Source organism: Callionymus lyra, chromosome 17 (genome assembly GCF_982586985.1).
Source record: "Callionymus lyra chromosome 17, fCalLyr1.hap1.1, whole genome shotgun sequence".
Taxonomy (NCBI): Eukaryota; Metazoa; Chordata; class Actinopteri; order Syngnathiformes; family Callionymidae; genus Callionymus; species Callionymus lyra.
The window spans coordinates 12635337-12661774 of record NC_141834.1 but is presented as its reverse complement, the minus strand read 5'-3'; the positions used below and the strand labels follow the sequence as shown (position 1 = coordinate 12661774).

The 26438-nt window shown below is 39.0% G+C and overlaps 1 protein-coding gene across 2 annotated transcripts; it reads left to right on the top strand.

Annotated features, from left to right (window-relative positions):
- The first annotated feature begins 824 nt into the window (after positions 1-824).
- Positions 825-25516, top strand: cgna (cingulin a). 2 transcript variants are annotated; one of them, XM_087812352.1, is made up of 20 exons: positions 825-961; positions 8667-9478; positions 9577-9635; positions 10301-10370; positions 10443-10526; positions 12303-12418; positions 13369-13480; positions 13596-13808; positions 15695-15843; positions 15936-16056; positions 16134-16346; positions 17239-17460; positions 18426-18674; positions 18755-18925; positions 19047-19208; positions 20582-20755; positions 20823-20941; positions 21010-21118; positions 21201-21364; positions 22344-25516. In XM_087812352.1, the coding sequence occupies exons 2-20, from the start codon at positions 8672-8674 to the stop codon at positions 22468-22470; spliced, it is 3441 nt and encodes a 1146-aa protein (XP_087668478.1). In that variant the 5' UTR covers positions 825-961; positions 8667-8671; the 3' UTR covers positions 22471-25516. The 2 variants fall into 2 exon arrangements, with proteins under 2 accessions (XP_087668478.1, XP_087668477.1); XM_087812351.1 differs by having other exon boundaries at positions 9550-9635.
- The last annotated feature ends 922 nt before the right edge of the window (positions 25517-26438 follow it).

Here is a 26438-nt window from a genome sequence, read left to right as displayed (position 1 = left end):
GAGCTGGAGCTGCATCACTGTACGAGCTAAAGAATTGAATTGCACCACCTACTGGTTGGTTATGAGACCTTACAAAACAAACGCATTACTGAATACATTAAGAAATAAACCGATTAAAAGGAGGAAGTTGCTTTCATCAAGTATTTGTATATAAGAACTTCAAGTTGGCGTCAATTCTGCTGCGGATCAATAATTGTTCAAACGATATAGGTTTTTAAACTATTAAATTCCGTTTTTATAAATTCAAAAGTAATTACTTTATTACTTAAGAGTAACACGAATACGCTTTTATTCAAATAAATAGATGCTAATAATAGCAGCACTATTATATCTTATTCAAGTCGTAACAGATCAATTATTATTATTAACAATTATTAACAGTAAAGATATCCCATTTTTTAAATGTGTATACAAACAGTTACCTTTCTTGTTCTTTTTTTTAACCGTGATTTTTATAGTTTTAACGGTTTATAAAAATATATTCATACACTTGTTTTCGAAACTATTAAAAAAAACACTCAAATGATATACTAAAATAGCATAATAGTTGGTGGAAGAAACAAAAAGCACAATAAGGATTTAATTGTATTTTATATTGTATTCTAACTTTACTTTAAACTAAATGTGAATTTGTCATTTTCTCGTGTCTAAAATGTTAAAATCTGTTATCAACGCCTTTGTAAAAGGAGTCGACGGAGCTTCAATTGACAGTACTGTCTGACCAATGGGAAGCGAAAACGTCCCCTCCACGGACCAATCAACGCGGCTCTGATGGGCGGGACTATACCATCCAAAGTCGGAGGTAACAGGTTGTGTTTCGACGCTTGAGATGAACTTGTTGCTGCTAAAGATACAAGTCACGGTTGAACAGGAGTGACTCAACTTTACCTTTTTTTTAATGGATACTTGTCCGCTTCAGTGAAACCGTCGGGAGGAGAAACAGGATAAAAAGAAGTGCGAGGTAACTTTAAAAATGTTGTGTCGTTTCTTAGCGAAGACACGGAGCTGTCAGTCTTTGTGGCGAGTTTTTTTCCAGACTATAAACGTGTATTTCTCGCTACTTTTGTATTTACTTCCTTCTTTTTTTATCAGGTTTCAATTCGTAAAAGTTTTGTATCGAGTGGTCAGAAGTTACTGAGTCAAGTCCGATAATAAAAAGGATGACTATTTTTATGACTTAGGAGACTTAAGCGTCATAAAAAACGTAAGAAAAATAGAAGATAGCAAACAAATCGAATAAAGTGGTTGCAAAAAAACAAAAATTGCAGTATTGGAGTAAACTGACATTTAAAAAGAGAAACTACAAATGTATGTGTTAAAGAAGTCCAACAAATCTTGATTTATTCTGCCCATTAATTGACAATAATAATAAAATAAAAAAACTGCTGACCCAGCAAGAACTTCACATTATAAATATGGACCGACTTTTGAATTTTGAACAAGAAATCAATATTTATGACTGTGATTTTTGCTCCCTGACTCTCTTGGCCTAGTTTCCAATTTTTCATTCTGGACTGGAGTCATAAAAGTCATTTCAACATTTAACAGATACGAGCCGATCCCATAATTCACAGTCTTTAAGTGTTGTGGAATGTAGGGCAAGAGATTTGAACATATAGGGTGTCATCTGTGCACCGTTTAGAAAACACTGAAGTTTCCCCTTTTTGTCATGAAAATTAGCCTCTTTGTGTGAGAATAAAATGGTTGTTTGTTTGGGGGTGATGGCGACGTGGACCACTGGAGAGTGGACAAGAGCCCGACTCTAAAGTCAAGAATGTAATAAGGGGAGAGGATACCCCCGAGGACTTTTTATTTAGTCCGTCCTCCCTTCTTGAAGTGAAGCGCAGCGAGAGTTTGACAGAGCTTTGTCTCGCTGTAACCTTCACTTGTGTGTTTCCTTTGCCACACCTGTGAAACTCACCTGATACTTAGACGAACATGTTCCAGAGAGTTGTGTTTAGAAGGCTGTCATTATCCATGGACTTTCAAAAACGACTGCTCACTGTCCCGTAATATATTGTTGTCTCTAGTGTCATAACTTCGTGATGGTTATCGACAAAAATAGTTTTTAAATATGACAGAAAAGAATGTTTTAAAAAAAATATTTAACCCAGTTGTGTCACTCACAGCAGACAGGATGAAATGTTACCCCAGGTGTAACGATCGCCGACTATTTTCGGAGGTTTTCATTGTGAATCCAGTAGTTGAGAGTCGAGTGAGTACAAGCCAGAGAGTTTATTGAAAGATCAAGACATATTCCAGGCTACGAAGCAAACGATTGACTATGATTTTAAGATAATGTCCAACCAAAAACTGACTAAAAGTCATCTGTCCACTAGCCTGGAGACTTTAAACTGTATTTTCATTTAGCTTTTTAAACAAAAGTAACAAATAAGGTGTTTTAAACAGCGATACTTTGGTATTTTGTACTATATCTTACAATATCTTGTGTGTATAGTCTAGATATATTGTACACACCAACATATAGCATGTTTTTTTTTATTACAATAGTGCTGTATACACAGTATATATATTCAATAGCCACTGTATCGACCATATTTAATTTTTATTATCGTTTTTGTATGGTTTGTATTTCAATAACGTAGTTTAAAATAAAATAATTTGACTTTTTAAAGAACAATTGACATCAAAATATGTCAAGCGCTTGTTCCTTTTTGTGTTGCATTAAACTTCTGGTCGCTAGATGGCAGCAGCCGTTACGTTCTCCGCAGCAATAACTGGGGACGAGAGGATACAGTCGACTTCAGGATCTTTCAAAGCTGATGTTTGGACCTATTTTGGTGTCAAAACAAATCAAAGCAGTTTCGACTTTGTCAAGAGTCTTGTGGTCTGTAAATTCTGCAACACCAGAGTCAAGCACTCGACAATACTACAAATATATCCTCGCTACTACAGTATCACAATATATCGGTGCCACTGTATCGTGATACGTATCTTATCACCAGATTCTTGTCAATACACACCCCTAATATATAGAAGAACATAGGAATGTCTTGTTGTAAATCTGCAGCTGCAGAGTTGCATATATGCCGGTTGACAGTTCAAGTTTAAATCAGGGATTCTATTGAATTAATCTTCCATCCGAGCGCTCGTCTTCTGTGGTATCAGTCCTAATCCGGGCCAGAGATGGTCAGACCATCTCTGGCGTGGCACCTCCTGGACTCCAAACAAGACCCTTCACTCTTCATTCCCACACTCGCTTGAATCTCATAATTGAGTTTCCCATTCCGTCTTGGACTTTTAACAGCTGCTTCAATTCAATTTGTCGTACAAGAATTCAATTGAAGGCACAAGACGGAGAGTTTCAACAGCATTTCTTACATGACTGCCAGCAGAATGCTACGAGAAACATGTTTCACTTGACAGATTTATCTCCAATTCTTGGGGTGTAAATATGAACACAAAACTTAAAAAATAGATGATGTAATTACTTGAGCAAATAGCCTCGTTGTGCTTGTCTCTTTATACGAAATCTATTTTCCTAATTTGACGAGAGCGGAGGTCGTTTGTCAGGGACCGTTGAACCTTTAATGGAGCGTATCTCGTAAATGTTTATTGCTCTTTCTGAGGGAGTAGTCGGTTGTCTTCCGTGAGGGAAGTTTGGTTGGAGACGAACGAGGCATTTCTGCCAATGGATTCAATATTTATGGTAATCGTTTGGTTCCGTTCATTTCACTGTCATCAGTTCAGATGATTTAATACATTTCAACACATAAACGCATGAAAATATATACTTATTTTTTTTACCAAACAGGATCTTTAATTATCTTCGTAGTTATTGACGTTGTTGTTGTAAGTAAGTCATTTTTATTTATATAGCGCTTTTCCAGACCAGGGTCACAAAGTGCTTAAAAAATCAAAACATATTCAATAAAGTATACACTTTGTCACCGGTTGTTTTCCATGTTGGGTGTTGAGGTTGTTTTTCGATGTGGTTAAAATTGTTTCTATTTTTCTTTGGCTTTTTGTTGTTTTGTATTTGTCTATTTTACTCTTAATGTTGTTATAATTATTGTCTTCACGGCTGTTGTCGTTGCTTCATATTATTTCTTTAAATCTATAGATTTCTCTTCATTTTTATTTATCGTTTTCATAAAGTTGATTTATATTCTTGTTTGTAAATAATACTTGGGCTATCTTGACTATGTCTAATTTATTTTCCGCTCTTTTCCACTAAGATAATTGTTATATAGTATATAATATAATATAGTTATCTATTATAATTCATTGTAATATTTTTTCCAAGGCAGCTTTCAAAGTATTTCGTTACCTATTTAGAAACCAAATCATTTACTTGTGCCCTATTAAACAATACAAAATACTACATTATTTTACTACACATTTCTAAACTACACGTTTCCAAGTGTGAAAGATGAAAATGATACACATTTTATCTTAAAATTGGTAGTGTTACTTCTTGGGATGAAGCCCCCCACACACAAGTGACTCTTTGGGCCTTTGAAGAAAAACTTTATGATAAAATAAAAGTATAAACGGAGACCAAAATATTACAAATAATTGGACTATTATCTAAAACATACTTACAATCTACACTCGACATCCCTGTGCTAATAATGTTCTTAATGCCAACACTGGCTATCATAGATGATAACACACTGAGCTGATATGAATGTAAAAAACACTCATTATCTTTACTATATAAACACTATGGATTTATGCGCAGAATATTAAACTATAATACACAATTAAGATAAAGAAAAAAAAGACTTCAAAGCAACGTGCATCTTAAATAATTCAACAAAAAACTTGCTTTTATGCATGTCGAGGGAATGCTTCTTCCCATAATTATGGAGCCTGTTGAGACCCAAAACTTTTCAGTACGTCTGATTATGGAAGGATTATCTCTTTTCATATTCACTCCTTTTGACGTGATGATCATCAACATATGTTTGGGGAAAAACCTCTTTTTTAGGTCAATAATTTCTCAGAGTTGAAATGACTATGCATGATAATTACGTAGCTAAACAAATAAAAGAGCGAAGGAGGGGGGGTTGACATTCTCAGGATTGCCGCCCTCATTTTACGCCCCACATCAGCCGGACAATGGGATGAGTCCCGTCCCCCCCTCGCCCAGGTCCTTCTCCGAGCTGGCACCCCTTCCTTTTGTAAAATGAAATGAGGTTGATGAACATTTTTGATTCTCTCGCCCACACATGAGCTGAGGTCAGCAATTTTTTTTAATTTTTTTTATCAACAGCCTTTTGTCGTGTGAAGCAAGTTCTGGTGGATTTGTTTGACCTTGGCATGAAGACGGTGGACTGCAGACGTCATGCTGAAGTGCACAAATGTGTTGTGACTCTGTGTGTCCTCTGTGGTATCCCAGGGAAGAGGAGGAATCAATGAGGACATCTGATGATACACAAGTTTTCTTATATTTAAATGCCTCTTAGGTGTTATTTTTGAAACAATTTGGGGATATCACAGTACATTAAAAACGTGTACTTGCTGTTTGTGGATAATTAATTGCACATTTGCTCTTCTGACCTAAAGTGTGTACAACATCTCCTACAAACTACTACTCTTTCTTCTATTCCTCTTTTTCTACACTTTTTTGTCCCATTCACTTGAATGGGAAATATCTTCAACTAATGTTTCAACTCCTTCCACTTTGACCTTCAGGTACATTCATCTTCTCTCACCTAGAAACTTCATTCAACTTTAAAAACACTTTTGTCTACTTACTCCTACTACTACTACTTTTACTACTAATTCTACTTCTAATACCAATTCTACTACTGATTTTACTAATTATGCTTCCACTACTAATTCTACTCCAACTACTCATTCTACTACTACTTCTACTACTTATTTTACTTATAATACTACTTCTACTACTACTATTTTACTTTTACTACTAATTATTCTACTACTACTCCTACTACTACTACTTGTACTACTAATTCTACTTCTACTACCAATTCTACTCCTGATTTTTACTAATTATGCTTCTACTACTGATTATATTTCAACTACTAATTCTACTTCTACTACCAATTTTACTTATACAACTACTTCTACCTCTACTTTTACTACTAATTATCCTAGTACTACTTCTACTACTACTAATTCTACTTCAACTACTAATTCTACTACTACTTCTACTACTAATTTTACTTATACTACTACTTCGACTTCTACTTTTACCTCTAATTATTCTACTACTACATATTCAATTTCTACTACTAATTCTACTACTGCTTTTACTACTTATACTTGTACTATTAATTCTAATACTAGTTTTACTACTTATACTTTTGGAACTAATTGTAGTTCTCATTGTACAACCAAATGTAGTTCTCCTTGTACAACCAATTGTAGTGCTACTTGTAATACTTCTTCTACTCCGACTTCTACTACTTCTACTACAAATTATACAACTTCTTCTACTTAAATCTGGTGCAGCCATCTTTTTAATGTAACTGCATATTGTCCTTTTGAAATAAACTGAACTGAACTGAACTTCTACTACAAATTATAGTAATTTTTTCTTCTTCTTCTCTTGCTTCGTTTTCTCCTCCATTGTATTCTTTTTTTTTCTCTGCAACCCTTTTTCAGTTTATTTCAACGTCTTCACATCAGTCTTTTTCCTTTATGCATTCAGTTTACATGTTCATCATTCACGCTGCATTTTCTTTTGGAAATGCAAGTTTTCTAGCATGAACCTTTTTAAACATATCTGTAAATATGTTGTCTTAATATTCCACTGACATCCAGAAACTTGATGTTAAATGACATTTGACTCTTTAAATATTGCTCTATCCGATCCACACTTTTGCACTACCGCACACAGAAACTGCTTGACTATTGATGCAGCGATAAGAGCAGATACCTGAGTGTTGTACTTTCTCTCTCTCTCTCTCCACCCACTCTGTCTTTCTCTCAAGCCTTTTTCTGTCTTCCACCTTGGGAATCCATGGGGAGGAAGTGCGACGAACAAAAACCTGGGAGGTCACTAGGGGAGTGCTGGAATGGCTTCATGAGTCAGATCAGGGCTTTTGTGATGACTAGGTGTGACGAGTCTGAGACAAGCTCGATACTTTTATCTGCAGGTGTTGAGTGACACATTTCAGAGATTGCATGCTGGGAGAATTAACCGTTTCGTCTGACGGCAGGTTTAGAAATAGAAACTACGATTACAAGGACGTGAAGGACAGCTTGATGAGTGACGGTAGAATGACGTCGAACCTTTTCTTTGGCGAGAGGAAATCGATTTGTCGTCCGTCACTCTGGGGAAAGTTCCAAAAACTTGGGAGCGACCTGCTCCGGACCGACATGGTGAAAGTGATACCAGGGTGTGTGCTTTCAGGTTAATGACTAATGGAGTCTGCCGGGGACAAAGTCCGTACAAGCATTTACAAGCCGCAAATATTTATAAACCTTTGTTTTAAACTGATTTTTATCAGTTGCTTTGTGACATTTCAGGGTTGGTCAATAACTTGCACATTTTATTCAACTTTCTTTATGGCACTTTACCTTTTAAACTTATTGCAGAATAGGGGTGTTTACTGGCAAGAATGTGGTCATACGATACACCTCATACTGTTGGGAGAACGATATATTTATAGTATTGTCCGACTCTTGCGTAACATCATTTACACTCTTGACTCTAACTAACTGCTTTAATTTGTTTTGAAACCAAAGTATTCCCAAACATGACCTTTTAAAAGCTGCTGGAGTCGACTGAGTCCTCTCGTCCTTACTTTAATACACTTTATTGAAATGTAAACCATGAACCAACTATGATAAAAATAAAATATGATGATATGGTATATTGTATGTATAACGATTTTTTTTTACAATTATTATATGAGAGCATTTTAAAAACATTGTAAATTTGATTAAATGTCACTCATTTTGCTTGGATATCTCTACATGTTGATGGTTTATCTATTATGGTAATGAGGTAATCGAACAGTTGGAAATACATTTTTTAAGATTGGTTCAAAATTGGCTATGAAAAATGGGTTTGGCTTCTTACTGCTGCTGCTCACATGTTGAGTTTAGTTCAGAATCAGCACAAAAATATAAAATAAAGCATATTTAACGTGACTTTGGTGTATGGGTGTAAGAAAATACAGATACACTTGAATATCGCGAAAAATCATTTCACGATACTGTATTATTTATAAACAATTCCCATTTAAATAATTCCAGCATGTGAACCCATTACGTCCTACACATCTGAAGGAACAATGAAAATACTTCGAGACCGCAGAATTGACTGAGGACGAGAGGATACAGTCGACTCCAGCTGGTTTTAAAGCTGACGTTTGGGCATATTTTGGTTTCAAAACAAATGAAAGCAGTTACAACTTCATCAGGAGTCAAATACTGCAACACTTAAGTCAAGTACTCGGAAAATACTAAAAAATATATCCTTGCTCCTACGGTACCACAAGGAGCTTTACAAATGACTATTACTTACTTACTAACAATATATGGCAAAATACCGTACCATCGTGATACTTTAGGTACTGCTATATCGTTGCTGATACAAACCCCTACTAAGGTGGCAAGATGTCTATTTGTGCTTAAAGCTGCACTCAGTGTCACTATATATGATATTTATTTGTAATTTTATTTCAAGTTATTTATCGTCATCTTAAATTGTTCTCCTCATCCAGGCACGATGGCGGCACCTTACTCCGTCCAGAACATACCAGTCGACCACGGCGTCCAGATCCGCTTCATCAACGACCTGTCGGACACCAGCAGGGCTCAACCGTCGTCTCACCCCAAGACCAAATCCAAGACACACCAGAGCAACTCAAAGTACGGCGTGGCCGTCCGTGTGCAGGGTATAGCCGGTCAGCCCTACGTGGTCCTGAAAGACGGCCAGAAGGGGGATTCCTACGGGGTCCAGCTCAGGACAAACTACCAATCCGGCTACAACAGCCTTCCTCGACGGAGGGAAAAGGCTGAAGCTGGGACACAAGGTGGTGATTATGAGGCAACGCTGGAGGTGCCCCTACGCCGGGCCCAGTCTCACGGCTCATTACTGGATCATGAAGGGCAGGGGGGCGAAGGGGAGTTTCAGCTAACTAGGCCACCAGGGGATGGAAAGTCTGGCAGCTATGGCAACCTGGATGGTGGGATCGGAGTGAGAGAGGATAGGGGGGCCAGGAATATGTGGGAAGGGTCACACCGGCCTAACGGGTCACTTGCGTCAGCGCAGAGCCTGGAGTTCTTGTCTGGTTCTGGGCAACAAACGAATGACCTCCCCCCAACTCAGAGACACACGCCTGTAAACAGACTGATAAACAGGTTCGACGGTGGGGGTCATCCTAGAGAGCCCTCTCCTGGTCACCTTGATTCTACGTCGCCGACCCCCCACCGCTACACGCCGCCCCCCTCCTCCACTCACAGCAGCCTGAGGCGCAGCCAGAACCTCAACCCGCCCGGAAGGTACGCTGCAGCAGAGACCTCAGAACCTCAAGTAAGAAACATTTTTATTTTTATACTCTCTGCAGCCAGTTGCAAGAGTACTTTATCGATCTGTGTCTCAAGGTGACCCCTGACCTTTTGCTGGACCAGGGCCCGAGCAGCGACGAGGAGCAGATGATCCAGACCATATACAGTGTCCTGAGAGAAGGGTGGGAACCTGCTTTTCAAAAATATTCTAAGGAAGTATACCAGTGACATCAGAGTATTGTATGGTTGAATAGACTTTTTTTTTAATGAATATATATTTTCAAGCATTTAATTATTCTTTTTTCCAATAGTTGAATTAAATAATTTCTATATTAAAAGGTGGCATTTGTATGTATATGTTTTTTATTTAAATTCAAATATAAAAATGTTGGTAGTGGCACCAGACAATACTAAAATAGCTACTTGATTGAACTTTAACCTAATGTTGCTCTATTCTACCAATATTTTTATATTATATATTGAATTTAAAATGCAACAAATGAAAATATATTGAATTTCGAAATATATTTTTGAATGTTCGGAATAAAAATATACAGTATATACATTATGACATTTTTTATTTTATTTATTTAATAATTAAATAAAAAGCAAATTCAACCAGTCAATATACAAATTATTTAATTAAATTATTCAATATAAACATATTTTAAATGAATAATAACATTCAATTACTACTAATACAAAAAAATCTGTAAAAAATACTAGTTGTAAATTTGAAAAGTTAAGTCCAACCATTCAGTTGCTGCTTCAGGTGTAATAAACTTCCATAATATTCCTTCACTAGTTTGTTCAAACACCTGATAATGTGTGTGATCCTCCTCCTCAGGAACAGCGAGAGCGACGCCGTCATCAAGCACCGAGTTAAAGTCATCGTTCAGAGGATTCAGAAACTCAAGGTTTTAACCTTTTCATGTCAACATCCATACGGTTAAATAAACATGTTCACTAAAGTTCTTTGTATCCACCAGCTGAAGGATGAGAGTCCGACCGGATGGCTGCGAGAAAAGAAGGAGCTTGAAAGAAAGGTGTTTGAACTACAGAGTGAGAGAAGGGTGAGTAACAAATCTACTTCTGTTTTTCTTTTTCTAAAGTGAACACACTGGTACCTCGATATATCGTGGTTCAGTCTCCTGTCTCCCAGTTTTTTTTTTACATACAGGTTCATTCAGTGTAACAATGTTGTGTTCAAATTCTACGTCTTTGTCAAAAGTCTAGTTCAGCTGTGATTGGCTGACTGGGCGGCAAAGCATCACTGGAACTGTTACTGAGAGAATGGTTGAGAGGGAAAGCACCTAGTATACGATGTTGAGTTTGCAATATTAAATAAATGTTGATAAATACATCTTTAAATTGAGTGGTTACTACTTTCGTTTAATGCTTTTTTCAGAACTTCACCCCCGCAATAAACGAGGGACCACCGTATACCAGCTATGACTGAATCTCTGGAGAAATTATTCATATATTTTTACCGAGAAAACATATGCCACTACTTGTTTCAGGGACAAGAGACTAAATAACTGTCCGACTGAATGCAAAAACAAAGATGTGAATTTTACCTACGACAGGAAAAAGTAATAAGAAGAATTATGGTGAGTCGACATAAAAAAAAACAGATGGTGTCCCTGCGACCATGTCACTCAGGGTGAATAATATAACTTTTATAGAAGTTATTAATAGTCACAATTCAAATCAACTTTAATTGTATTCCTGTTTTTCCCCAAGACTTGGATTGTCATTTTACTTCCTCTACCAAGTAGAATGTGGTTTTCCACCTCTCCGTCTGTTGGTTAAATAAATCAAAAACCGAACGACAAATGTTGAGGAAACTTGTTAATGCTTAAAGTAAGACAAGGAACATATTATTTGGGGTTGGTTTGAATAAACATACACATATATAAAAGTCATTTTTGCACCTTATTATTACAGAAAACAAATGACAATATGGGTGTAAATGAGCGTTTTGTAGGTCTCTGAGTGTGTTTCTTACTATTCTTTGTTTATAGAAAATTAACTTTTTAAAATTATTATAGTTTAATTTTATTGGAACACCTTTAACAATCTCAACACACAAACTTCTTCCCGGACGGACATTTTCAGTGTTTAGTAGTTGGACTTAACAATAAGTTGCTACAATCTGTGGTGTTTTTATTTGACTCATTTGATCTTGAACAATATAGTTAATAAACAAGAACACAGGCCACATGACTATAACTGTCAAAGGGCTGCAAGTCCGGACTTGTATAGAGTCATGATCAGAATAAACGTTTATTTTATCGATATAAAGTATATAAAATTCGTTCATTTTTATTATTTGATTATTAGAATCTGATGCTCTTGTTGTTCCTCTTTGAATTGTGCAGTCTTACTTGTATTATACAAGTTTATTCAGAGTTCTTCGGTACATTGTGACATTTGAAAACCAGTGAACGTGGCTCAGGTCCAACATCACAAGGAGTAAAAAACACTCTCACAGCTCCTTCAGATTGGAGTGGTCACTGGCCACGAGAGGAATTTGACCGTGAGTGGCTACTGTCCCGAGTGTTTTTAAGTGTGTCTGGCTAATCTTACCTGAAGGGGAGGGGGCTTCCATGCAGTGTGCTCGAGGATTAATCCTTAAATTAATCCTTAAATCCCTCTAGTCTGGTCAAAGGTTCGCCCACATCATAGTCCTGACTCTGGTGTTGTTTTTACACAGTTGATCATCCGTAATAGCTCGGTGGTGAATGAATCATTCATGCAGATTGATCATCTTGTAAACGCCGGAGTCATTATTAATGCTGCCAGAGCAGGTATCTCCTGTTTCTCATGCATTAATCATGCGTGCGCAGGTTTCCGCCGGCGATCCTGTTCTGAAAGCCGAGCTGCAGTCCAGCCTGGACGAGAACCTGCGACTCCAGGAAAGTCTGGACCGGAAGAAGATAGAATTGAACGAAACACAATCCGAGTGAGGACACGCATGCGTTCACCGTTGAAATGAAACTACACACAACCGTCTATGGAAGTGTATCAGTGCTGTCAGAATATTGAAAAGGTTGCCTTTTTAAATTTAAAATGTTGAAAATTTTATATAAAAATGCCGTTTTCCATTAGCATCGAATTTGATTTTGAAAATATTTTTTTAAATCAATTAAAAAAAATCATTTTTTTTACTGGAGTTTGATATTCTAATTATTAAAGTCAAATATTCAATGAAAATAATACAACCTTTTAAAATACAAATTATTAAAGTCAAATATTCAATGAAAATAATACAACCTTTTAAAATACAAATTATTGAGTTCAATTATTTAAAAAAAAAAAGATTTTATGTTTTACAAACCAGAATTTAACAAGATAAAGACGACATTCGAAAGGTCAAATCCAACATGCATTCTTGCACTGAGACAATTATTTGTTTTCTTTAGCAGTGGATTCTCATAAATATTCTTTATTGAATTATTATTAGAGCTATTCGTGCTCAGGCTCCTCCTTACATCTTTTTTTTATCTATGCAGGCTTTTCCTTGGCTTTCTGGAACTCCTTACTTACTTAATATACAAATTCTTAAATTCAATTATTTCATCAAAACAAACTCAACCTTTTAATATAAAAAATATTGAAATAAATTGTTCACAAAACACAAATTCAACTTTTAAAAATACAAATATTGAAGTCAAATATTCAATAAAAAAAATTATTCAACCTTTTAAAATATAAATTATTGAGTCAAATATTCAATAAAAAATAATGGAATTATTTAAAAAAATGTTTTAAATAACCAACATCTTACAAGATAAATTCAACATTTCAATGCTTAAATCCAAGCATGTACTGATCTACTTCCACAACAGTCACTGTTCCTTCTCAATGAGGTTTTGTGTCGCGGTGGATTCTCATGAGTTCGTCCTCCTGCAGTCTGACTCAGCTGCGAATGGAGCGCGAGAGTGCAGAGGTGCGGGTCCGACAGTTGGAGGACCAGCTGGCGGAGCTTCAGGAGGAACTCAGGAGGGAGAGTGGCGGTAAAACGGTACAAAAACAAAAGTCTTCTTCATCTACATAAATGACCTCACGGCAGAGATTGTGTAAGCGCCCGGGCATGTGTACGCTTGTCACGCAACAAACGGTTCTGGGCTCTTCTTCAGGACCTGCTGTCGCTGCAGACACACCTGATGGAGGTGTGCCAGCTGAAACAGAAGCAGGAGGAGACGCTGCGACAGAGGGAGCGCGAGCTGACGGCTCTGAAGGGAGCGCTGAAGGAGGAGGTGGCCTCGCACGACAAGGAGATCGAGGTGCTGCGGGAGCAGTACAGGGTGGACATGGAGAAGCTCCGCAGCAGCATGGAGCAGGTGTCCCAGGTATTTTTTTTTTTGTTTAAGTCCGGGTACATGATGATCCGTCCTGCAGAACCAGCTTTTCTCCTGGCACTGGTATTGATATTCTGTCCGTGACAATATTTGCCACCACAGCCTTCGGCTTCCTTTCGATTGGCACGCTACATAAATAAGTCAATAAAAGACGATCAATATAACAGAAAACATGGTAGGGAAGTATACAGAGACCATAGGTATTTGTTACCGGGCAGCACAGAATATATAATATCAGTTTTATTGATTATTACTCCCTTAAAGGTTATTCAAGGGGTTCGAAGGCGAGTCAACTGTGCTGTGTCTCAAATCGCATACTAGCGTACTCAAAGTTAGTATTTTTAGTGCGTAAGTGCGTCTCAATTCTTAGTATGCGAAATTTAGTGTGCCATGTGCAATAAAACGCCCACAAAACTTGAGTATCGTTTGATGGACACATCTGTTGAGAATTTGCATACTAGTTAGTATGCACACTATCCTGATGCATACTAACTTCTAGTATACTAAGAGAAGTATGCGATTTGAGACACAGCACTGGACTGAGTTCTGGGATTTTCGCCTTTGAACCACTTGGATAACCATGACTGAGAACCTTCATGGACTTTCCTGAAACATATTTTGTTTTGAAAAAACATAGTATTTTCTCTGAAGTTACTTAAGTTAAGACGCTTGTTTCGGTCAACTATTTAATATCCAAATTATTGAATTAAAATATAATAATAATAATAATTCAACCTTTTAAGATACATATTATTGAAATCTATTATTAAAAGAAATATGAATTACTTGAATTAAATTTCAACAAATTCAACCTTTTAATATGCAAATTATTGAATTAAAAATATTTTAAAAACAAAACAAATTCAACCTTTTAATATACAAATTATTTCTGGGATTTTTCTCCTTTGAACCACTTGGATCACCATGACCTGGATGAACCTTCATGGAATCCCTGAAACGTATTTAGTTTTTTTGTTTTTCCTGAAGTTCGATTAGACAAAGCGCTTGTTTCAGTCAAGTTTAGTAAAAAAAAAAAAGTAAAACACAAACTCAATATAATTTGAAGGTGGGTTCATGACTATAATGCCGACATTAAAACTGTGTCAACGTTTACACATCTAAAGTCAAATTATTTATTATTTTTTACCAATGGGGCGTTTGTGTTTTAGTCATGTGATGTTTGACTCAGTTCAGTGTTTATTGTATTTACACAGGGTTTAAAATTTCAATCAATTGCCAAAAAAATCAGAGACTTCATAGTCAGGAGCCTTGAAGGGTAATACTACAGGAATAGAGGAGTAATAATACAAAGACCTGCGTTGCTGCTTTCATGTTAACCAGCATTTTGATAGTTTGTTATCTCAGGGTCAAATAGACCCAAAGGCCCTAAAACTAATTTTGCGCATTGACCCTGAGATAACACGAGGGTTAAAGTCCTGAAAATCTGGTAAATTACGTTCTGTGATCAGTTATGTTGGCTTTAATGAAGCACCTATTTAAAGTGGGTCTACAAGAAAAAGTATTTTTCTCTAACTACTAGAAGAGCTTTGCTGTGATAGGATTAACTTATAGGTGTTTGAATTGAGACGGAGCCCTCTAATGGTTATATAGCGTAACTGCAATAAAAAAAATAAGCATCAGATTATCAATATCAGGGACTTTTAACAGGTAAAATGTAAAAATGTCATGTTGAATGAGAGGAATGTGATGTCAGTGTTTGGTGTAAAACAGTCACCAAGAACAAAATCCCAATCTGACTCATACTTTCTGTTAGAGACAGTTTTCTTAAACATGCGTTTATGCTAAATTAGACTATAATCAGCTCAAATTCTGGTGCCACTGGTTTTTCCCCTTCTGAAGGTTTTCATCTGTTTCAGTCTCACGCCGGGATCGAGGCGGAGCGTCTGCGGGTGAACTCGTCGGTCCGGACTCTGCAGCAGCAGCTGGAGGATTGTAGGGACGAGAGCAGCCACTGGATGGAGCAGTTTCACACGACCAGAGACGACTTACGGAAATCCAAGCAAGAGTGAGTCGGAGAAAATGTTACTTCGTATCAATTATTTCTTCAAATCCTCGAAATGATGTTGTACTTTATGTTTTGAATCATCTGTCATCTAGACTCCTGCAAACTCGTCTGGAGAAGGAGGAGTCTGAGGAGGAGCTGAAGGAGCTGCAGGAGAAAATGATCTCGATGAAACAAAACCTTCCTGACCCGACTCACTCTCAGGCCGTCAATCAGGTGACCCCGTCTTCATCAGTAGCACCTCGTCATTTTACAGCAAAAAAATAATTAAAAAATGATTTTCTTATGATAAGGAGCTGCAACAATCCACCGCGGACCTGAAGAAAACCCGCTCGGATTTGGAGAAGCAGAGAACGGAGTTTGACAGGAAGGTCATGGAGATGATCGCCCTGAAGAAAACGCATCAGAACCAGGAGGCGGAGCTGAAGTATGAGATCGACAGGTTGAAGGAACAGTTGCAGAGGATGAAGGACGACTTCTCGAAGGCTCAGGAGAAAAACAAAAAGGTATGTTTGACGTCACAGGGTGTCTTGTGTATTTGAACTAGAGTTCCTGTGGACCAGACCCGGACAAAGTGCCGCCCTTTTGACTGTATTTATGCGGCCCTCTTCATAGTCAAAGTATGATCATGTATGAACGGTTCTAATGCATTAAAAACTGTATTTTGTATTTATTATTCATTTACATTTTCACATTACAACACTTATTTACTTTTCCCCTCCTTTTTGTCTGTACTTTTTTGAGTATATATTAATCCCTCAAAATATTTTTTTAAAGTTAGTTGAAGAAATGTTTTGAAAATAAAATCATTTATACAAGAATAAAATTGCAGCTTATTTTAGTTTAATAAATGTCACGGCCTAATGATGTCCTTCTTTTTAGGGATTTTCTCGTCTTTCTTTTTGCTTGACGGCCCCTAACAACATTCACAGAATTTAATGTGGCCCTTGAAGAATTTTAATTGCCCACCCCTGCTGTAGACTATAAGTCAAACCTTAAAAAAACAGGATTACCTACTATAGATATTGATGGCATAATAATCAGGGGCGTCAAACTGGTCCAGAAAAGGGCCGAGACGGTGCAGGTTTTTGTTCCAACCAGTCAAGCACACATGAGTTAACCAATCAGGTGTCGGCTTAAACAAGCAACAGCTGATTGTTAATCAATTGATTACTGTCTTCAGACGCCTGATTGGTTCAACTTTAATGTGCTTGACTGGTTGGATCTAAAACCTGCACTGGCTCGGCCCTCTTCTGGACCAGTTTGACACTATAACTCGTCAAAACATGACTACATTAAATTATTTCTAAATCGTTACACATTTGTGTTTTTTTAGAGACAGAAGCTGCTTTTATTGGTCGACTTATAATGTTATTAATCTCTGGGAATATGTTGTAGCTTCCTGACCCCACCATGGTCTCAGAGTTGGAGCAGAGACTGAGCGAAGCCAACAGTGAAGCCGGTCAGCTCAGAGACAAACTCTTGAAGGTCGAGGAAGATCTGGACGACAGTAAGACACGACTCAGCAAAGCTCAGCTGTACGTCAAGTCTCTGGAGGACGACACTCAGGAGCAGACGGAGGCCAACGCTCGCCTGAAGGAGAAGTTCTCGCGCTTAGAGGTGAGTTCAGATCGCCACCCCAACACAGAACCAGAAACAAATCACCCTGATATAGTTATAAACACCACCACAACACACAAGACCACCCATTCTAAGACCATCCCAAGAAACGCAACCCCTACATGGAAACAGAAATGTGAACCCTCTATACAGAAAAAACACCCCAACACAAAACCACACAACAACCCCAGGCCCAGAAAAACCTCCACCACCCCAACACAAGAAAAAACACACCACCCCAAAACAGAAAAAAACAGCACCCCAACACAGGAAAAAACACACCACCCCAACACAGAAAAGAACAGCACCCTAACACAGGAAAAAACACACAACTCCAACACAGAAAAAACACACAACCCCAAAACAGAAAAAACACCACCCCAACACAGAAAAAACACACCACCCCAACACAGAAAAAACAAACCTCCCCAACACTGAAAAACACCACCCAAAACAGAAAAAAAACACACCACTCCAACACAAGAAAAAAAAACACTACCCCAACACAGAAACAGTCAAACCTCCAAATACACTGCATCCACACAGAAATGGTAACCTACTAACACAGAAACTAACCCAGACCACCCCAACATAGACAAAGAAACACATCCTAACCCAACACAGAACGCCCAGAAACCAGAAACGCAAGCCACCCCAGAACAAAAACACAAACTACCCAAAATTGGAAACACACACTCCAATAAACCACCCCAATACAGAAACCCACACAAACCACCCGAACATGTATAAACACACAAACCACCCCAGCATGTAAATACACACAAACCACCTCGGCGTAAAAAAAGGAAAAAACAACCCACCCCCACATGGAAACAAAAATACACAACCTCAAACCATGAACAAAAGCAACCCCATAACACCACCACAGACCAGTGTCACGGGTGTCAGGGTTTGTAAGAGGTCCAAGCAGGTCAGAAGGGTCAAGATTGTGACTTCTTCTCCAGGGTCAGCTGCAGACCAGCGCCACAGAGAGTTCCGAGCTAGAACTGGCCCTGCACTCCGAGGTCCGATGCGTCAGAACCGAACTGGACGAGCTCAAGAGGAAAGACAGCAAGTTGAAGCAGGAGCACCGTGAACTGACTCTGCGCTTGGAGGGCACGGAGAAGGAGAAGGAGTCCCTCAAGCAGAAAGTCCAGAAGATGGAGGAGCTGAAGCAGCAGCAGGAGCTCATGCTGCAGAAACTCGGCAAAGACGTAAAGCTCACCAATAATAACTGAACCATGAATGTTTTCTAGATGACTTCACATGTTGTCCTTGTCTGTCTCCCTGTCAGCACGAATCTCTCACAGCGTCCACGCAGGAGGAGGTTTGGGCTCTCAAGGCTCACCTGGAGGAGCAGAGAGAGAAGGCACGCAAAGACGTCCAGGAGGCTCAGCGTCTGGGGAGCCAGGCGCAGACGGAGCTGGACAGAAATAATTTAAATTCAAAGCGACTGGAGGAGGAAGTAAGTCTGTCGCTTCACGGCTTGTTTTTTTATTATCATTCTGATGACGTCAGCGTTTGTAATAGTAGTTAGTCACGACCCGTACGTCCGTCTTTCACATTATTAACGCGGCGCCCCCTAGATGTCACGACACAAGAAGGAGCTCCTGCTGGTGTGCGAGGAGAGAGACAACCACCAGCTCGACAAGGAGCTGCTCACCAACCGACTGCGCCACCTAGAGGCGGAGCTGGAGACTCTCAAGAACGGGCAGAACGAAAAGAGCCGAGAGAGTCGCCTCCAGGAGGTAAATCATAGAACTGCATGATACAAGTGTGTGTTAGTCTTTTTATTCAGGGGTCGACGGTTTGTTTTTTAGTCCTTATTTACAAACTAAATGGGTTGATTAACCAGAAGAAGGTCAAGTAACGTGAAGAGATTGGAGGGCGAGAGTCCTAGAGCCGTGAATAATTGAATGTTTTGCACAACATTGAGTTGTTTATTTGTGGAAATGACCTCGTTTGACCTACAGAAGGCTGTGTTTGTCATCAGGTCAAGACAGACCAGTGTTTGTTTTGTGACCTGCGAACATCATTTAGATCCTTAAAGTCTGGCAATAAAAGAATAAAAGTTAAAAGCAGAGTTAACCTTGTTTAGCTTGTTGGACTGACTTGAGTTTCATTGAAACGTTATTTTTATTGGCCTGAAATGGAATTGAGTCTGATTTTTGAATTGTGTGCAAGTGTGTACACAAGTCTCTTTACAGGTTTGAATAATATTGTTATATTCATAATAATTTATTTTGAAAGAAAGAAAAAAGTAAAATGAGGTTTTATCCATGTATTGTGTTTGATTTTTATTCTGTTCCTTCCTTGTTAGGAAGAGTCATTATTACTAATTGATTTGATTTATGATATATATAATTTATATTTATTTTTTGTAATTATATTATTAATAAATCACCACCTTTGTTATTATAAACTATGAAAAAATATATAATTTGTTTAAAACTATTTCACACAAGAAAATGTATAATAAAAAATCATAATAATAAATATATGAATATTAAGTCAAAATGTTAAATATTATTGGTAATTATAAACATTCACCACAAAAAGTTACAATACAAAGTTAAATTAAAACATTAATCGTGACTTCTACTCAGACTTTTGGGGATTACAAATATTTCGATACACAGAACCTATACAGAGAATAGACATACAATTTAGGCACCGTCTAGAAATGAACACATTCACCACAAAAACAGACAAGAAGAAGGATTAGATTTCAAATTATTTTAAAATGTCTAAGACTTAAAACAAACTTCGAATTTTACATTAAGAACGTTAGTCATAAGCTAGTTTGACTAAAGCAATTTTTTTCATTTAACTTCTTTCCTTTTCTTATTTCTCTTTATATTTTCTTTAGTGAGTTTAATCTAATTCAGTTTTTCTGCAAACTATTAGTTCCTCAAAAATAGTTTATTTTTATACACTTGTTTTCCTACATATTTATAATTTAATTTAATTATAATTATTTTGATTAAACTGATGTATAAAAGTTTAATTGTATTTGTTTACTGCTTACAATAAATAATGATGCACAAAATGGTCGTATTATTTGACGGCCCCTCACTGCCATACAGTAAAAAGTATTCAAGCGTTTGTCGACATGTTGCAGGACAAGTTGAAGCGTCTGGCTTTAGAGCTGGAGGAGGAGAAGACCAGCGTGGAGATGATGACCGACCGGGTGAACAGAAGTCGAGATCAGATCGATCAGCTGCGCTCGGAGCTGATGCAGGAAAGATCCTCCAAACAGGATCTGGAGCTGGACAAGAACTCCATGGAGCGACAGGTGTGCACTCGAGACCATCCCTCATGTTGTGTGTGTCTGTGTGTGTAACACTTGTCGTGTCGTGCAGCTGAAGGAGCTGAGGAGTCGCGTGTCCGACATGGAGGGCCAGTCTCGCTCGTCCACCGGAGTCTCTCAGCTGGAGAGTAAGATCCAGGAGCTGGAGGAGAATCTGCGCGGCGAGGAGAGGTGAAGGAAGATGTTGTTGACGCTGAATTTAAAAATGGACTCGACTGAACCGTCGTGATCTCGAGCAGAGAGAAGACCGCGATGGTGGCGTCTCAGCGTCGCACGGAGAGGAAGATAAAGGAACTGAGCATCATGCTGGACGAGGAGAAACAGACGCATTTGGAGCAGAGGGACCAGGTAAACAGCGCCCGCCGCCGTCATCAACCGATATCATCATCCCCGACCTTGAGTTGACCTTTCACCCCCCCCTGTCACCCAGCTTGCTCTGAGGGTGAAGGCTCTGAAGAGGCAGGTGGACGAGGGCGAGACGGAGCTGGAGAGGATCGATGCTCTGAGGAGGAAGAGTCAGAGGGACATGGAGGAGCAGATGGAGCTCAAGGAAGCCCTGCAGGGTCGAGTCGCCGCCCTGGAGACGGAGCTCAAGTGAGTTGTTGGAGAGAACTTTTGATTATCTGAGATAAAATGAACTGTTAACTTTGGAACTTTGAACGTACCAATAGCATGTATAAGCAAACTTCACCTGCAGAGGGCGCACTTCTCTGCTTCACTGTTTTCCAAATGGGTTTTTCCCAAATAATTTTAATAATATCTATTTATTATATATATATATACTTTTTATTTTTTACTTATTATAGAAACTTTTGTTTTTTTCCTTTCTTTCTTTTTGCAATAAGTTTTATTTTATTGTATTTTAATCACATTCAAACCTCATTATAAAAATATTTTTGTTCCGAACCTTTTTTTTTTCATATAGTACATACTTTTTTGTCACTATGATTATGTTTTATTTTAATCCAATTAAAGAACATTTTTTCATATACTTCATTCACTTTCTTTTTCTCTCCTCCTTTTTGGTCACTTTTATTATTATTTTGTTATTAAAAAGTGTTTTCTTTCTAATATTCTACATTCATTTACTTTTGCTCTCATTTCTTGTCACCAAAATTATTACTTTCTATGCAATTAAAGAGTATTGTTTTCATATACTATGATTTTTTTTCTTTTTCTTTCCTCCTTCCTTGTCACTATAATTTAAAAAAATTTATCCAATTAAAAATATAGATTTTTTTTTAATTTATTACCTTTATTTTATTTTGCTCTGCTTTTAAGTCACTGTATTATTTTATACAGTTTAACAGTTTTTATTGTTCATTTTATTTTCCTGTCCATGATCCTAATAAAACATGTATTTGTAAAAACAAAAAAAAGGTAAACATATTGATGGCTAAACATGTTTTACTAAATAAGAACTATTTTAGTTAAATAATGAAAAGTAAATCTATTACTTATCTTATGTTTATAACTGTATTTTTCTATATTATTAAATTTAATCTTTCTGCTTGATAACCGACCAGACTGGAGCAGGAAGTGTGTTGGACTCATGCATGTCGTTGTGTTGCAGGAGGAAAATCCAGGTGCGTCAGACTCTGGACTCTTCGGCGCTGAGTTCTGACGACGACAGTCTGTACGACCCGTCCAGCATCACCTCCATCCTGACGGAGAGCAACCTGCAGGCCAGCTCCTGCTGAAGGTGCAGCTCCACTCGTGTCCAGGTTCACGTCCTACATTCCACTGTAGGTTGAATAGAAGGAAACTTCACTTCCTGAGTCATTCAAGGCTGTTTCCTTTTCACGAAGTTTCACTTTGTGTAGCAGAATTCTTCCTTGTGTGTAAAATACCTTGAACATGCTGTAGATAATGTACAAATGTCACATGATCGCAGGTTCACGACTGAAGGTTAGCATCACAAGCTACATGCTAACGCTGTAATATTGCCACTGATTTGTAAAGTTGATAGTTTGACGTCACATGATCTCAGCTGGTGTTTGTCTTCCTGTCGTGTTCAGATCCGACTGATTTACGACTTGAACTCTCGTGATTGTTTTGATCTGATTCCTCAAGAGGATTGTGTTTCCAGATTAGAGATAGATACACTTTATTGATCCCTCTGGGGATCTTCATCCACAAACACCACCCCAACACACAAACAGACACCACCCAGAAACGGACACACACACACCAACCCAAAACACACAAACACACTACCCCAACACAGACACACACAAACACACCACCCCCAACACAGACACACACACAAACACACCACGCAAACACAGACACACAAACACAGACAAACACCTCCAACACAGAGAAACACACTGCCAAAACACACACACCACCCCAACAAACGCACACACCAATCCAACAAAGGCACACATTTCAACAAACACGCCAACACATACACACCACCCCAACACAAACACACCACCAATCTAACACACACTTAACACAGACACACACCACTTGAACACAAACGCACACAGACAGCCCCCCAACACAGACACATGCACACCACCCCAACACAGGAACAAATACCAACACACACAAACAAACAACCCCAAAACAGACAAAGACACCACCCCAACACAGGCGGCAAAAAGGCACTTAACAAATATGAATTACTTACTTACTTACTTACACACACCACCCCAACAAGGACACACGCACCACCCCAACACAGACACACACACCACCCCAACACAGGCACACACACCACACCAACACTGGCAAATCTACCCTACACATAAACACACCACCCCGACACAGATGGCAAAAAGGCGCTTAACAAATATAAATTACTTACTTTCTTGCAGACACCACCCCAAAACAGGCAGACCTCCCCTACACAGGCACACACACCACCCCTACACAGGCACACACACCACCCCAACACAGACACACACACCACCCCAACACAGACACACACACCACCCCAACACAGGCACACACACCACACCAACACAGACACACACACCACCCCAACACAGACACACACACCACCCCAACACAGACACACACACCACCCCAACACAGGCACACACACCACACCAACACTGGCAAATCTACCCTACACATAAACACACCACCCCGACACAGATGGCAAAAAGGCGCTTAACAAATATAAATTACTTACTTACTTGCAGACACCACCCCAACACAGGCAGACCTCCCCTACACAGGCACACACACCACCCCTACACAGGCACACACACCACCCCAACACAGGCACACACACCACACCAACACAGACACATACACCACCCCAACACAGGCACACACACCACCCCAACACAGGCACACACACCACCCCAACACAGGCACACACACCACCCCAACACAGGCACACACACCACCCCAACACAGGCACACACACCACACCAACACTGGCAAATCTACCCTACACATAAACACACCACCCCGACACAGATGGCAAAAAGGCGCTTAACAAATATAAATTACTTACTTACTTGCAGACACCACCCCAAAACAGGCAGACCTCCCCTACACAGGCACACACACCACCCCTACACAGGCACACACACCACCCCTACACAGGCACACACACCACCCCAACACAGACACATACACCACCCCAACACAGGCACACACACCACACCAACACAGACACATACACCACCCCAACACAGACACACACACCACCCCAACACAGGCACACACACCACACCAACACAGACACATACACCACCCCAACACAGGCACACACACCACACCAACACTGGCAAATCTACCCTACACATAAACACACCACCCCGACACAGATGGCAAAAAGGCGCTTAACAAATATAAATTACCTACTTATTTGCAGACACCACCCCAACACAGGCAGACCTCCCCTACACAGGCACACACACCACCCCTACACAGGCACACACACCACCCCAACACAGGCACACACACCACCAAAGCTGTTGGTGTTTTGTGGTTTGGTGCCACAAAGTTGAAGTCGAGTAGAAACACTAAAGTTCGAGGAGTTTGGTGAACACAACAGGAAGTTTAATAAAGATATTTTGAAACAAAGGTGATTTCTCATCGATAACATCAGTTACTTCCTGATTCGTTGTTTTTCCTGAGAAGTGACAAATTTCAATAGACTAATTAAAACATGTTGGAGCCTCTTTCTCTGATTCTTGTGAATCAGAGGTTCAACTCGTGACAGTGTTTAAACACATGTAGCCTCATGTCTTGTAATTATATTGATTAATAATGAATACAGTCTCACGAAGGTACGTTGATCTTCCGTGGAAAAGAGTCAAATGTCAAACTCAATCACACGATGTACCAAACTTTGAACAGAAACGTTTCTATGATATTAGTTGATATTTAAACTCTTCCTTTAAAACTCTTTTAAACTTCAAAAAAAGGTATTTTTTGTTTATCCGACCACAAAAAGCACATCATTACTAGTATATATACATTTTTACCTGTCAAGTATTTTTTTTATTTTCTTTTGTAGACGCTTTTATACTCGCAGTTCTTCCCATGAATGATCACGATGACCATGTTTACCTTCTGCACCTCTTCTATGCAACGATAGCGTCACCAACAAACGTGTTCTATGATCATGTTGTACGAGTCTTTAAAGAATTCTTAGTCCAAACTGTTGTTTTTTTTGTGTGAAATGTAAAGTAGTTGAAAGAAAGTCACTGTAAATTCTGCCTAAATCTTCACAAATATATATTTCTGTTGAATTTCACAGTAAAAATAAATGTGATTCATTTATTTGTTGTTTTTAATTGTAAATGTTACATTGATTTGATGGTGTGAAGCTCCTTGGCATATGTATGTGTTGTTTTTGTGCACACACACACACCACTTCAACACGTATAGCACCCCAACACACTTCACCCGAACACACATTACACCCCAAATGAAAACCACACCAACGCACACATCACCCCAATAAAACACACAAGCCACACCAACACACACAAACGCACCACCCCAACACAGGCACACACACCGCACAAACACCACCCAAATTCATACAAACCACCCCAACACACACACCACCCCAATTCACACACCACTCCAACACACATAACGCCCCAAACACACTCCCCCCCAACATATATACACACACCACCCCAAGACACACACAACACCAACACAGACACACAAACCACTCCATCATTCATAACACCACAAACCACACCAACACACACATCCACCCAACATAGATACACACCACCCAAACACAGACACACAAACCACTCCATCATTCATAACACCACAAACCACACCAACACACACATCAACCCAACATAGATACACACCCCCCAAACACAGACACACACACACCACTCCATCATTCATAACGCACAAAAAACACTCCACCCCAACACAGACGCCGCCCCAACATGAATACACACACCACCCCAAGACACGGACTACCCAAACACAGACACGCACACCACACCAACACAGACACACACAGACACACACACCACTCCATCATTCATAACACACTAAAAACACCACCCAAACACAGACACCACCCCAACATGGATACACACACCACCCAAACACAGACACACACACACCACACCAATACACACACCCTAAAACAGACACACACACCAATACACACACCACCCTTAAACAGACACACACACACCAAAGAAAAGTAAAACTATTT